The sequence below is a fragment of the Fusarium tjaetaba genome (genome assembly GCF_013396195.1).
Source record: "Fusarium tjaetaba strain NRRL 66243 chromosome Unknown NRRL66243_c0000103, whole genome shotgun sequence".
NCBI classification, from domain to species: Eukaryota; Fungi; Ascomycota; class Sordariomycetes; order Hypocreales; family Nectriaceae; genus Fusarium; species Fusarium tjaetaba.
In genome coordinates, this window is record NW_023501299.1 from 226457 (window position 1) to 241185 (window position 14729).

General features: G+C 49.3%; 4 protein-coding genes across 4 annotated transcripts; 3 read left to right on the forward strand and 1 right to left on the reverse strand.

Moving 5' to 3' along the window:
- Nucleotides 1–741: 741 nt before the first annotated feature.
- Nucleotides 742–5895, forward strand: FTJAE_5391 (pre-mRNA splicing factor ATP-dependent RNA helicase PRP16; the record flags this gene model as incomplete). Its single annotated transcript, XM_037351893.1, has 3 exons — nt 742–3598; nt 4201–4468; nt 4524–5895. 3 exons carry the CDS (start codon nt 742–744, stop codon nt 5893–5895), a joined length of 4497 nt encoding a protein of 1498 aa, XP_037207554.1.
- Nucleotides 5896–9372: 3477 nt separating this feature from the next.
- FTJAE_5392 (uncharacterized protein) lies at nt 9373–10275 on the forward strand (the record flags this gene model as incomplete). The annotated part of the gene is made up of 1 exon (XM_037351894.1): nt 9373–10275. The coding sequence occupies one exon, from the start codon at nt 9373–9375 to the stop codon at nt 10273–10275; it is 903 nt and encodes a 300-aa protein (XP_037207555.1).
- Nucleotides 10276–11779: 1504 nt separating this feature from the next.
- FTJAE_5393 (terpene synthase) lies at nt 11780–12904 on the forward strand (the record flags this gene model as incomplete). The annotated part of the gene is made up of 2 exons (XM_037351895.1): nt 11780–12786; nt 12835–12904. 2 exons carry the CDS (start codon nt 11780–11782, stop codon nt 12902–12904), a joined length of 1077 nt encoding a protein of 358 aa, XP_037207556.1.
- Nucleotides 12905–13016: 112 nt separating this feature from the next.
- FTJAE_5394 (nodulation nodB) lies at nt 13017–14015 on the reverse strand (the record flags this gene model as incomplete). The annotated part of the gene is made up of 1 exon (XM_037351896.1): nt 13017–14015. One exon carries the CDS (start codon nt 14013–14015, stop codon nt 13017–13019), a length of 999 nt encoding a protein of 332 aa, XP_037207557.1.
- Between the last annotated feature and the right edge of the window lie 714 nt (nt 14016–14729).

Here is a 14729-nt window from a genome sequence, read left to right on the forward strand (position 1 = left end):
TACTCAGAAGAAGGCCCAAGAGTACGGAGTGACGGGATGGTGTCGAAACACGAAGGATGAAAAGGTGCATATAAGCCCCCGGCAAGTTGGCATTGGCTAATATAGAGCTTTCATAGGTCGAGGGCGAGGCTCAAGCCAGTGAAGAAATCCTATCGAAATTCTTCAGGGATGTAGACAATGGCCCAAGATCTGCTCGCGTGGTTAGAGTCTCCCAGGAAGATCGGCAAATCATCGAGGATGAGAATGACTTTGTTGTTACTCGTTGAAAATTAGTGATGACGAGGCCTGACACAAAGCCTATGCAACAAAATCATGATTAGAGTAGTCCAATACTTGTATCATTTTGTTCCTCCAGATATAATCTGTGTTTGCAGAAAGGAATGCCGCAATACCACGTACTCGTGCACTCGATCATAGCGTGGACAGAAAGGGGTTTCATTAAGACGAGCCTCTCATGTTACCATGCCTTAATTGTCTAAGCATTGACATTATGAGACACAGGAATATCCTATCCTATGATACATTTAAAGCTACGCTAAAGAACTTGCTTCAACAAATATATGATGTGTTTGAATTCTTTGTCAAATTTCGTGCATTCTTATTACAGTTATCCTAGGTACTCCGTACCTTACAATCAAATCGAACTATTCACGTGATCATTATCGGCATGCTTATCTGGGTCTAACTCATCAGTCGCAATAAAAAGTCCAAGCATCGACAGATAACTTACAAGTCAACACAATGGCGGAGGATCGAGAGTACGATGGGTATAACCCAAATCCAAAGAGGAGACGACTTGATACACCTCGACAAAGATTTCAGAATGATTCGCGCGCCTCAACTCCCCACAGGGCACAATCGCGTTATGCTTCTACACCACCGCCCCGAAATATAGGACCGACCGAGGAGGATTCGAAGGCGTTAGACCGAGACTGGTACGGAGGTGATGAATTTGGCGGTCACAGTTTTGGAGATGAAGCCCATAACCCATTCGCCTCCTACGACTCCTGGGAAGGACAGCAACAGGAAACCGCCCGACACGAAAAGATGACTAGTCGTTTTGACGCGCGGCGAGACCAGAGGAACCGAGAGAATGATGCTTGGGAAACGAACCGAATGCTGCAATCAGGCGTCGCGCAAAGACGGGATATGGCATCCGACTTCATTGACGATGATGAGTCGATTAGAGTTCATCTTCTGGTACACGATCTACGGCCACCCTTTCTGGACGGACGAACTATTTTCACAAAGCAACTAGAACCAATTCCAGCTGTCAAAGATCCTCAGAGTCATATGGCCGTTTTCAGTCGCAAGGGCAGTAAGGTGGTGAAGGAAGCAAGGCAGCAAAGAGAACGTCAACGGCAAGCCAAGGAAGCCACAAGCATGACCGGAACGACTCTTGGAAACATTATGGGTGCAAAAGAGGAAGACGGCGATTCTGCACTGCCATTACCTGCTGAAGATAACGCCGACCCGAGTGAGCGCAAGGGTAACAAATTCAGCGCACATATGAAGAAGGCCGATGGCGCGAGTAACTTCAGCCAGAGCAAGACCTTACGGGAGCAACGGGAATATCTGCCTGCGTTTGCAGTTCGTGAAGACCTTCTCAGTGTCATTAGAGAAAACCAAGTTGTTATCTGTGTTGGTGAGACAGGTTCTGGCAAGACGACACAGCTGACGCAGTTCCTCCAAGAGGATGGATATGGAAAGACGGGCATGATTGGATGTACACAACCGCGACGCGTGGCTGCAATGAGTGTAGCCAAGCGTGTTGCTGAAGAGATGGAGGTTGAGTTAGGAAGCACGGTCGGTTATGCGATTCGCTTTGAAGACTGCACCAGCAAAGAGACAGTCATCAAATACATGACCGATGGTGTTCTCTTGCGAGAATCCCTCAACGAGCCTGATCTAGATCGATATTCATGTGTCATCATGGACGAGGCCCACGAGCGTGCCTTGAACACAGATATCCTGATGGGTTTGTTCAAGAAGATTTTGCAGAGGCGTCGCGACCTGAAGCTCATCGTCACTTCGGCCACCATGAACTCGAAACGCTTCTCAGACTTCTTTGGTGGTGCACCTGAGTTCATCATTCCTGGACGAACTTTCCCGGTCGACGTCATGTTTCATCGGTCTCCCGTTGAGGATTATGTAGACCAGGCAGTTCATCAAGTGTTGTCAATTCATGTTTCAATGGGCCCTGGCGATATTTTAGTATTCATGACAGGTCAAGAAGACATCGAAATCACTTGCGAGCTTATCCAAAAACGACTTGATGCCCTCAACGACCCCCCAAAGCTGAGTATCTTACCTATATACAGTCAAATGCCTGCAGATCTGCAAGCAAAGATTTTCGACAAAGCTGCGCCTGGTGTCCGAAAATGCATTGTCGCCACCAACATTGCTGAAACTAGTTTGACGGTCGATGGTATTAAATACGTCGTGGATGCTGGCTACTCCAAGATGAAAGTCTACAATCCGAAAATCGGCATGGATACGCTTCAGATCACACCCATCTCGCAGGCCAACGCCTCGCAACGTTCAGGACGAGCCGGTCGAACCGGGCCTGGAAAGGCCTTTCGACTGTACTCAGAAAAGGAGTTCAAGGAAGATCTGTACTTACAGACTATTCCTGAAATCCAGCGCACGAATCTTGCTAACACTGTCTTGATGTTGAAATCTCTCGGCGTCAAGGACCTCTTGGACTTTGACTTTATGGACCCTCCTCCGCAAGACACTATCACAACATCAATGTTTGACTTATGGGCTCTTGGTGCGCTTGACAATCTCGGTGAGCTTACTGATCTTGGAAAGAAAATGAGTGCTTTTCCCATGGACCCCTCGCTGGCCAAGCTTCTCATTACAGCGGAAGAATATGGCTGCAGTGAAGAGATGATTACCATTGTTTCTATGCTGTCCGTGCCAAACGTTTTCTACCGACCGAAGGAGAGACAAGAAGAAGCTGATGCTGCCCGCGAGAAATTCTGGGTGCATGAGTCAGATCATTTGACATACCTCCAGGTTTACACAAACTGGAAGGCCAACGGTTACTCCGACGGCTGGTGTGTTAAGCACTTTCTACACCCGAAATCTTTGAGGCGGGCCAAGGAAATTCGTGAACAGCTTTTGGATATTGTCCGTATGCAAAAGATGGAATTGACAAGCTGTGGAATGGACTGGGACATTGTCCGCAAGTGCATTTGCTCGGGATACTACCACCAAGCAGCCAAATACAAAGGCTCAGGCGAATACATCAACCTGCGCACCAACCTCGGTGTGCAGCTGCACCCAACAAGCGCATTGTATGCAGGGCACCCACCGGATTACATCGTTTACCACGAGTTGATCCTCACTTCCAAGGTCTATGTTTCAACAGTGACAGCCGTGGACCCCCACTGGCTTGCAGATCTCGGTGGTGTCTTCTACTCGGTTAAGGAAAAGGGTTATTCGGTTCGGGATAAACGAATCACTGAAACAGAATTCAACCGAAAGATGGAGATTGAGGCCAAGATGGCTGATGACAAGCGGAAGGACGAAGAAAGGAAACAGATAGAAGAAGATCGGACTCAAAAGAAGAGCAAGAAGATAGGGGCAGACGGTAAGAAGTTTGTAACACAAGGTGCAGTCAAAAAGCCTGTCATAAAGAGACGCGGTAGGGGGTTTTAAGCGGCGCCTCGGATGAGTTTCTATTATTCTAACCTAGGTAAGCTTGGTTACTTGTAGCTCTATAGAGCCAGTCATTTCAGGCTCGTGGTCATGTCTTGATAAATCATAGCATAGCTCTCACTTGCCTCAGTTCTTAATATCATGGTATAACGGTTACTCGTAGCCTTGTGAAAACCTTTTGACAAGCCATATGGGTATCAAACAAGTGTTAGCTAGTTTCTTGCACTCTCAGGACAGGCTCATAGAGCAAAGCAACTTCATGCCCTAAGTCCCAATGCCAGGGTGATCTTATTAAAGAGTCCCTTAAGCTTATGCCAACTGATCTATAAATCCTTTCATCGGTTTAGGATTGAAGTCCTGAGATTTCTTCCCTCCCTCCACTACCTTCTGGACCACTGTCATTTAAGTGTTAGGTAGCGAACGTCCCCTCATGGGTAGGCCTCTTATCGATAAACCCCACTAGAAATTTTGGGAGAAATTTATCTAGGCGCCCACCTACCGATGCAAGCAGGACTTTCACAACACCATTTTAAGATACCCAGACAATCACCATGTCTTCCATGATTACAGCCGCACAGTGGGTCCCCAGGGGCTTCGCTGCGCCTTTCCCTCAGAAGTATACCCTGGATGAGGCAGAGTTTGAACGGATAGCGGAGCTTGCCAAGCTTCAACTGGACGACGCCCAAGAGGATCTCGAGGAAGCTGAAGCTACGCAGAAGGGGACGAAGGCTAACCAGACCACGGACGATGAAGAGGACTCGGAGATGAAGGTTGATGAAGACAACCCGGCCGAGAAGACAGAGTACGTAACTAACAAATATCTGAGAAGAAGGACAGAGACTGACTGACGGCTTCAGGATCAACCTTAATGATGATGACCTAAAAGAATATGATTTGGAAAATTACGACAACGACGACGACGAAGATGTGCCTGGAAACGGCGAGGGCATGGGTATGTTTGGTAACATCAAGTCGCTGGCATACTACGAGTCGAATAAGGACGACCCCTACATCACAATTGATGCCGACAAGGAACAGGAGGATGAGGACCGGGAAGAGCTCCAGATTCTCGCGACTGACAATCTTATTGTGGCTGCCAAGGTTGAAGACGAGATGGCGCACCTTGAGGTTTTCGTTTACGAGGATGAGGCTGACAACCTTTACGTCCACCACGACATTATGCTGCCAGCCATCCCTCTGTGTGTCGAGTGGATCGACATGCCCGTCAACAAGGCCGGTGTAGAGAAGGACTCGGCAGGTAACTTCGTCGCCGTTGGCACAATGGACCCCGATATCGAGGTGTGGGATTTGGACACCATCGACTGCATGTACCCCAATGCGATCCTCGGCCAGGGAGGCAACGAGGAGGAGAAGAAGTCAAAAAAGAAGAAGAAGAAGTCCAAGAAGTCCAACGACGAACACCACGTTGACGCTGTCCTGTCCTTGGCTGCAAACCGCAAGCATCGCAATCTGATGGCTTCAGCCTCTGCCGACAAGACGGTCAAGCTGTGGGATCTCAACACGGCAAAGTGCGCCAAGTCGTATACTTATCACACCGACAAGGTGTGCTCACTTGCGTGGCACGCGAACGAGCCTACCGTTCTGCTTAGCGGTTCTTACGACCGAACTGTGGTGGCTGCCGATATGCGTGCACCAGATGCTAAGCCTCCCCGATGGGGCGTCGAGAGCGACGTCGAGAATGTGCGGTGGGATCCTCACGACCCGAACTTCTTCTTCGTGTCCACGGAGAACGGTGTCATCCACTACCACGATGTCCGCAATGCACCGTCCGACCCTACGGGCACCAAGGCTGTCTGGACACTTCAGGCTCACGACGAGTCTGTGTCTTCGTTCGATATCAACCCCGTGGTCCCCGGTTACATGGTGACCGGCTCGACCGACAAGACGGTCAAGCTGTGGAACATCCAGCCCACAGGGCCCTCTGTAGTGGTTTCGCGCAACCTCGACGTCGGAAAGGTCTTCTCCACCACGTTCGCGCCAGACCCGGAGGTTGCCTTCCGCCTCGCCGTCGCCGGAAGCAAGGGAACAATGCACGTGTGGGACACCAGCACCAACGCGTCGGTGCGCAAGGCCTTTGCTCAGCGGGTGCCCGAGCAGCGCGGGAAGGGTGAAGATCGCCTCGTGGGTGTTAACAACGATGACAGCTCTGACGATGACGATGAGGAGGATGACAAGCAGGACGATGATGATTCGATGGATGAGAACTAGACGAATGTCTTATTTATTGAAAATGTTTTGAACCAAGATATTGGGCAGATCCACCGCCTAGGTTGAGGTTGGATGAGATCATTGTCTCAGTGGACAATGGCGCGGCGACCCCTAGAGAGCTTTGACAATGGTCGATTGTTGCGAAGATCATGTCTTGCCCGCTCTAACTTAGAGGGCGACTCCCGAGGAAAAGAGTACTCTGCATGAATGAAGCACACTGGCGCACAGGAACTGTTTCACAGCGATGGACATTGGGGGGGTTATAAATCGACTACCTTAGATAGACGATGTTTCTGAACAGGAATGGAAAAGTTGGATCTGATCTTCAAACAACCTTGGGTTCTTTTTTTAGTGAGCGGCGGAACGAGATGGGCATAGAAACAATATGGGAGCATGATAAGATAGCTAGCTGGTGGAAGGGGAAAATTAAGGGTCCTCTTGGATCTGAGGTGGCTCGCGAACCAAGCCGTCGTCATCTTTGGGTTGTCTGAGAACAGACGTTCACACGTCACAGGCGCCGAAAATAGGGCGGTGGCACTGAGTCGTGAGAATGCATTGTCAAGGACCAGTCTCGGACAGTCCAACACAAGACGAACGTGATGATGGTTGGACATTGCGAAATGAGACCTCTGTGCGCCGGGCCCATAGCTACCTAGGAGTCGGTTGAAGAACGGATCATGTCAGTGTAGAACATCCACGAGAATATACTCCGTGGTAAGGCAGTTAAACGATAGGTATTACATGAAAGCGAGGGGTCTGAGGACATGACATTAAATACTCAATATAATATCCGTATATCTACGGAATTTCTCAAGGTGCAGCAATTTACGTACTATTCAAGGTAAGGTACCTTGTATTATGGCCATCCATCCTCTCTAGCCTCTCACACTGGAGTGGAGGAGACAAAAGCTGTGACCATGCCATGTTCAACAAATTCGTTTATCGAAAGCGGAGGATCTACCAGCCCCCAAAACATACGGCATTAAGCAGGAACGGAGGGTCATGCTGGTTTTCTGCCTGTCTCATACGTAGTCTCTACGGACCTAGACGGCATCACATCACAGTTCAGGGCTCTAGTTGGATCCGCTTGCGCAGGCACATGGGCCTGAAACAGGAGAAAACGGTAATGGCGTGAAGGCGTTGACCCAATCAAAGGCTTCTTGAGGCTTAGAGACGAGTTGATTGAGGGGGAATGGTCAACCAGAGTTTGAAAGCTTGTTCTTTGATATGCCTGAGGAAGCTCTGGTCATTTCCGAAAGGCCATGACCACGACTCAATTACTGTGTGTGAAGGTTCTTTTTGTCAGGTAACTGAGACGAGACGTGGACGGTGTGGCTTTCGACTGCGAATGTACAATTCGGCCAGCCCATTTAGTCAGTTCCCGGTGATGATCTTCGACTTGGCTGTGTGTGAGCTGGTCATGCAATAACAACACATCACATACGAACGCATATTCTGCATCCAGTCAGCCAAGCTGTCAAACAAGAATTGGGCGTCTGTACTGTACTGCAGACTGCAGTTGAGTGCTTGCATCCATCCCCTGGCGATCGGTGTAACCCGATTGATAGAATAGAATTTTTCCATGTTGGCCCCGTTCATCACTCAAATGGGTTCCTCCTTGCTTGGCTCTGCTGGTAGCGCGCGGGTCATGTCGCCGCCGTGAATGGTGGGATAGGCAGAGGATGGAGGGTCAAGATTGATGGTGAATGGCCCAGCAAAGAGCTCCATGAGGTGTTGGTGGGAAGCCAACATAGACGTGCATATATGCTACTGTACCTTTAGCTGGGAAACAAAGGCCTCACCATTTGGTTCCGGTCCACCTAGGTACCAACTGGGAAATCAAGGCAGAAGGCGAAAGAAACAAAGCATAAGATGTTTGTTTCTAAGCTGTAACGAATTAAGAGACGAAAAAGAAACAATTAGGGTGCTGTAGGTACGCGTGTATCATCGATCGTGTATCACCATTGGCGTTCTTGGGCTTGATCACGTACACCAATATTGTGCTATAGTTACTCTCTGGTGGCAATAATAAGTTGCAAGACATGGAAATGACAAACACTCAATTGCTCAGAAAGAATCTGCACGACACCTAAGCACGAATCTTCAGACATCAGCTTGATTTTTGATTTTTGATTTTTTTTTTCTTTCCCTCCCTCGCCCTTCTTGTTGGCGCTGGTCGCCGGTTTTCCCATGCAGACAGACAAGAGAGAAAAAACCAAATCAGTGGACCGATCACTAAAGTGACCAGGGGTAGAGGAAGAGAGAGAATACACGCGATTGGCTAGCTTCATTGACGCGAGACCAGGATTCTTTGCTTCAAGTGTTCTTCTAGCCAGGGGCGTCGGCCAATGAGAGCTTAGTTGTAGGGACATGGGTCTTTGTCTAGGGATGGCCACAAGGGGGATGGCCGGGCCGTTGCAATGGAACCTAGTGGAGGCCAAAAGTCAAATCCTAGGTAGGTGAGTTTAGCTGCCCTCCAATTCACAGCCCGGGCAGGCTTCATGGCCAGGTGCGCGCTAAACTTACAGTGAAAGGCCGGTGCCCACCTCCGCTGAGTGTACAGTACTGTCCACTGCCCGAAGGTGGGTTCGGCTAGGTTCAGCTCTCAAATCAGGCAGTTGTTAGCAGGGCTTGGGTCCCCCATATCTTTTGTTTCATCCCCCCGTCCCCACGCCTGCCGTTCAGTTCGATTCTCTCCATCTAGTTATTCTCAAGTGCTTGCTCGCTTGGCTTTCTCTCCTTTGCCTCCGTCTCTGTCCTTGTCTTTGTCCTTCGACAAACTTGCATTGCATACGTCGGAAAAGGCCTGTATCTTCAATTCTTGTCGAAAATACGAAGTATCACGATCCATCGCTCCCTTGATCGTGTTTGCTTCTCAGTGTGCATTGATTTAACTCTCTATCTCTCTGCCTCTGCCAGAACCTCTTTATCTTCCTTCATTTACACTCTCACTCTTTTCTTGTATCCCCTCGTCGCAGGATCGATCAAACAAGCTCACGGATACCGACCGATACACCTATTTTCGACGTTGAACGTTCCCTTGCAACCACCACATTCTCCACGTTGTCACTGCAGAGCCGGTCTACGTGAATCACTGTCTTTCTCGAAGAACCGACTCACTCACATCGAATCACGCCAGACGTTGATCTTCCGCTCCAGAATTCGGATCTAACACGGACATCTTATTCATAAACTCAAAAGGACTGGACTCCTTGTCTCACTACGCATTCAACGTCAACCGAAATCACCTCACACCAACACTCCTTGCTCGCTTGTCTGGCAATAGATCCAAGCAAAACTTTCCTCAAAAAGAAAATTGGTGTCAAGTCAGTGGCACGAGCCTTTCGACGATCCCCTCTGTCACAGGACGTTGTTCATTAGCAGCAACTCCTCGTCACCCCATAAACTCACATAGAACCCGAATAAGACCCAAAACGAAAAACGAAAAGACGTAACTCAGAAACCAAATCTTCAACCATGTCCCTCTCACGCGCTTTCACAACTAGAAGGGCCAAAATGGCTGGCCAGTCCGAGATGGGAGAGCAACAAGTTCAAGTGCCGCACCGTAGTAACTCGGCCCGCGATAAACAGCATCCTATTCTACGACACCAGATTTCTGCTCCACTTCAGCTTGTCCACACAACCAACATGCTTTCCTACAACGCTCCCGATATCCCGCATGCTGCTCTCCGCAGCAAGTCCTCTCTTCGTTCCGTTGGCGAAGAATCCGAGGCTCCTTCAACTACGGAGTCAACTCCCCCTACGAGCCCGGATGTATCTCCTGTCGAAGAGTGCCCAGGTCTTAAACCGAACCATCTGTCAACCTATTTCAGTGTCTCGGACAAGCCAGCTATCCTGCCAAAGATCTCCGAGGCGCCTGCAATTCCTAAGCGTTCGCCTTCGCACACTAAGCAGAACTCATACGAAGCGCTCGCCCGTCAACGGTCCACCTCGCAGATGTCCAGGGACTCAGAGCACTCAGTATCGACCAAGGCCAGCTTCACCTTTTCACGATCATCGTCAACTTCTACTAGGGCGTCATCAGCTTCATACGTCTCTGCCAGCCAGGCCCAGAAGGCTCCCCCGATGCCTGTTCCAGCAGTCCCCGCAGTCGCTCCAGTTCCCCCGCCATCTTTCCAGCAGCGAGTTCTCAAGGATTCACACCCATTTGGTCACGAGCTTGCACAAGTCACTGAGCTTGCCGAAGAGTACAGCACCAGGCCGACGACCAAGGAGGATGAGGAGGACCACCGATTCATGAAGTCCAGAGGTTTGAACAAGTTCTCTCCTGAAGAGTATCTCAGCGACGTTCAGAGCCTCATCCTCAGTTTCTTTCCTGAGGTGTCACATGCCAAGCCTACGACGCCGCAGTGGATTTGATCCAAAGACGCACTCTTGACCGGCACTCCGGTTTCTTAATTCGGCAGTACATATTTAATAGACATTTTACGACCATGAGAAGGGGGTCCTGAGTTGGACAATGGCAGACATGACTAAAAAGGTACATAGTTATTGGTTGCTCTACGGAACGGCATCTATTCACTCGTTGAAGATTTTTCTCTTTGATCACTCTCTTTTGGTCTGGTTTGGTTTGGGTTACTTTGAATGAAAGGACCGTGTCTGATGTTCACATGCTCAAAGAGTGTTTGACCGGACATTGGTTTCAATGGGGCGTTTGATAGGGCCAGGGTGGAATAAGGACTGGATGGATGGATGAATGGACGGATGGATCTATGTATGGGATGGATACCTGTTTTCTTTTGCTGGATGATTTGTTTCATGATGTTGTATCTAGATGGATACTTGGTCATGCTATCTACCTAGCTACTTGCCTACACACTCGCCATAAACGGCAATTTTTCCTTTCCACACTCCGATTTCCGTTTCTAGAGCGAAGATTTCGGTGCTACTGATTTGAGTTAAGTTGAAACTGCTGATCTTCAGTCGTTGCAACAAACCGTCTGAAGGTTAAAAATACGTGTGCAGCAGAATGAGACATTGTGAAACTTCTCATCAATTAGCAACGAGCATTTTCATGTGGTGCTCGTTGCTTTTTTCTGCTGCTACTTGGACGGACTGCCTCTCTTGAACTCCGGCAATTGGACAAGGGCCGCTGCAGGATCGGAAACACGCCTCACTCTAACTCAAACAGCAATTTTGGTATTATTAGAGTAGGGGCTCAAAAGTCTGCTTGAGGATATCCAACTTTGGGCAATAAGTTGACGTAGCCCTTGATGTTGACTTGTCTATCTCTGCCCTTGCGCTCCCTTTTTGTCTTCTCTCTTTTTCTTCTCCTTTCTTTCATGTGTGCTCGTTGAGGATTTGAGTTTTTGGGCAGCTTCTGCCGTTGTGGCGTCTAGGTTTTTTCTATGTGACGCGTATGGCTTCTCAACCTTCTTTGTTGAGGGTGTGAGAGATAAATAACGAACTCCCTTACCTTAACAGGATGGCTAACAATCCAATTCATACTTCCATCTTATTCCCGACCAAGCTGCCATGGCATAATTGCTAATTGTTGAGGCTGTACGGAGTGCATAATGGTTGAGCCTTGTACCAGAAATCTTCTAGCTTACCTAGTGTCTTCATATTTAATACATCAACATGAACTCACAAGAGCAGGATCAGCAACTGAATATATGTCTCACAATGCACTCCTGCTGTATCACGCAAAGCTAATGCATATATGCTCTGGAATGATTTTTAGCTTCGTCCATTCAATCGAACCCGGGCATTTGAGTCATCGTTGCGCCGTGTTTATATTATGGGATAGATACTTAGGTAGCTAATGATGTAGGCTTAACCTAGACCACTTCTCTAGGCCCGCGATTTCGAGGGTTTTCCAATCCGAAACATTTCGCTGCTGATATTGACCAATGTGTTTCTCATGATATACTCACGTCTAAACCAAGCCGCGCTCGTAGATGCCCTTCGCGGCCAGACACTACATATTCCCAATCTTCAGAATTTCTTCCGGGGTTGGCCCAATCCTCAAGGTCAGCTCAACCGCCACCATGAGCATGTTACGCCAATTGTCAATCGAGCGGTTGAGCGCATGGCTGTAGCATATCCGTTGATCGCCCGTCGAAAAAAGGACGACATTGCTTATCTGGCTTGTTCACTATATCCCCAAGCTCGTAGGCGGCAAATGGAGGCTTTGACTCTCTACACGACGTGGCTCGTTTGCTGGGATGATGCTGTTGACGCTAACGAGGGCGATCTTGCGGGTGACTTTATGCGAGCAGAGCGTTGGAGGGAGCAGACTATGCGCATGGTGCGTGAGGCATTGGCCCTTGATGAAATGAATATGAGTGAAGCGGATGACGATCCTATCAATGGCGTGTTTAGAGAGTTCGGTGCGCGGTTCTGTCAGACGGCGCCGAGTGATCAACGGCGCCTCTTATACGATGAGATCCAATTCTTCATCAGCAGCTGCGCAGCCGAGCAGAAACTTCGTTTGGCCAGTCGCATACCTGATTACGAGCCGTACATGAAACTGAGGATCGGAACTGTCGGCGGGAGAATGCTCTGCAGTCTTGTACCATATGCAACAGACGAGAGGCTTCCAGGGGCGTTATCGTCAGCTCCAGAGATCGTTCACTTGTGGAGACAAGTAAGCATTCTCCAGAGCTTGATGAATGATATGCTGTCGCTGAAGAAGGAGTTACGGACTGACTGTGTCATCAATGCCATTGCAGCCATCATGGAGCCTGGCATGAGCTTGGATACTGTGGTTGCTAAGCTGGAGGAAAGGATGAAAATGGCAGTCAACGACTTTGACGACGCAGCGAATATGTTGCTTCATAAGACTGAGTTTCAAGAACAAACACACACTATCGTGAAGAGATACCTTGATGGATGCCGTTCAATCGTCACGGGCACACTTAGATTCACGTATGAAGGCTTTCTCTCTCCGTCAACAACAAAGCTGACTTTTCACAGATTAACATCGCCCAGATACAACATACAAAAACTCGTAGAAGAAGACGGGTCATTAAAAATTAAACTTTAAAGTTTCTCGATGGACAAACCAATCTATACCCTAGACCATATCCCAACTTTCTAATGATCCCCGTCTCAATGGATGCATAGGTAAAAGAAACGCTCACAAGAGCTCAAAGGTGTTATTGCCCTTGGTTTTGCGACGACACCGCCTTCACAAGGTCTGTGATGGTAACTATCCGATACCCCTGCCGCTTGAGTTCAGGAAGAACAGCGCGCAACATGGGCACAGTCCACGATCTCCTGTCGTGGCAGATAATGATAGCTCCCGGGTGGGCCATGCTCAGAATATGCTTCGCGTTGGTGTCGGGGTACGGTATCTGGGGGTCGTGAGGATACACGCTGCCCAGAGTGATGCGAAAACCCTGGTTTCCCAGCACATCTCGCATCCGCCTGTTGAATATTCCAGATCCTGGGCGGAAGTAATTGTTGGGGAGGATCTGACCGTTAGCGGCATATGCCTCCGTCAGCATATCCTTGACGAGGTGGACTTCCTCCAGCAGCCTTTCGTTACTGAGTGACTTGGAGGGCTCATCATGCATGGCATGGTTTCCCAGCTCATGCCCCTTTGCAACCAAACTGACGAGCTTATCCTTGCGACCCTCAACCTGAGATCCTATGACAAAAAACGTAGCGTGGGCATCATTCTCCTCCAGGACTTGCATGATATCGTCGGTGTGGGTGGACGGCGCATCGTCGATAGATAGGGCTATGATCTTTTGGTCGGTGGGCTCTTCGAAAAGGACGTCGGGGTACTTCCTCCGCAGCCAATGGATGAGGTATCTCGGAGGTTTGTAGACGCAATAGGCCGAGTAGAAGGGAAGGATTAGGAGGCCTACGAGGACGAAGAGAGCTATAATGGTAGCCATGCGATTACGCCTGACCCTTCGCCGTAGCTTGGTGGGGAGGCGGAAAAGGGAGAATCGGGCCATTGGGGCATTGACTAGGGTCAACTGCGGCCGCAAGTCCCAGAAACGAGACTCTGCAGCCTGCACATGCTCCCTCTTCTCAAGAGGGAGGGATGAGGTTGGTGATAGTTGTGTGGTGGTGTTATTGTTGTTGTAGAGGTTGGAAACAAAGAGACCGGGAGGCAGCGAAAAGGGGACGAGCATCATGGTCATGGCGCCTCATGCAGACGGGAACCCTTTACGCTCCCGCTCGCGCTTCTTTCGACCAATGGAAGACAAGCCTAGAGCCAAACCCCTGCGCTTGACGCGGCACAGAGAAACATCCGGGGACGTGCACAGGGCTGACACCTACACAGCCCAGTGGCACAGTTGATCGTTTCTGAAAGCGCAGCAAGCCAAGCACATCAGTTACGCTTCCAGCAATCAGCTCCAAGATTGGCGAAGGTTATCCAGCGCCTAAACCTTGTTTCTTATCCTAATTTGAGCATTCAAGCGCGGCTCTGGTTCGTTGCTCAGCCCTATCGCGCTTGAGAGAGCTCTCAGGCCCTCTGAGCGGTTGTTTCGGAGGTTTAATCATGCAGCATGTGGCTGCATTGGTACCCGGGATGGCTGAATTAGCTGGCCGGTTCACCTATAGCCGATCGGGAGGCACTCTTGCCGAGAGAACTGAGTGTTAGTGACGGTGTCAAGTTTTGTTTGCTGGTTGGTTTTCGTGATGCCCTGGTTTTGGTGGCCTCCGAGAGTCATGACACGAGCTGTGAGAGACTTGTGATGGCTAAAGATGTGAATAATTCCTGGGAATTTGCGTCTGAGACAATCGTGATTCTCAAGTACCTATGCTCCGTGTTCCATGTCAACTGTTTTGTCTCTGGAAAGGATTTCGGATTTAAAAGTGTCCGATAGCAATCCAGGTACTGTACTTGCATT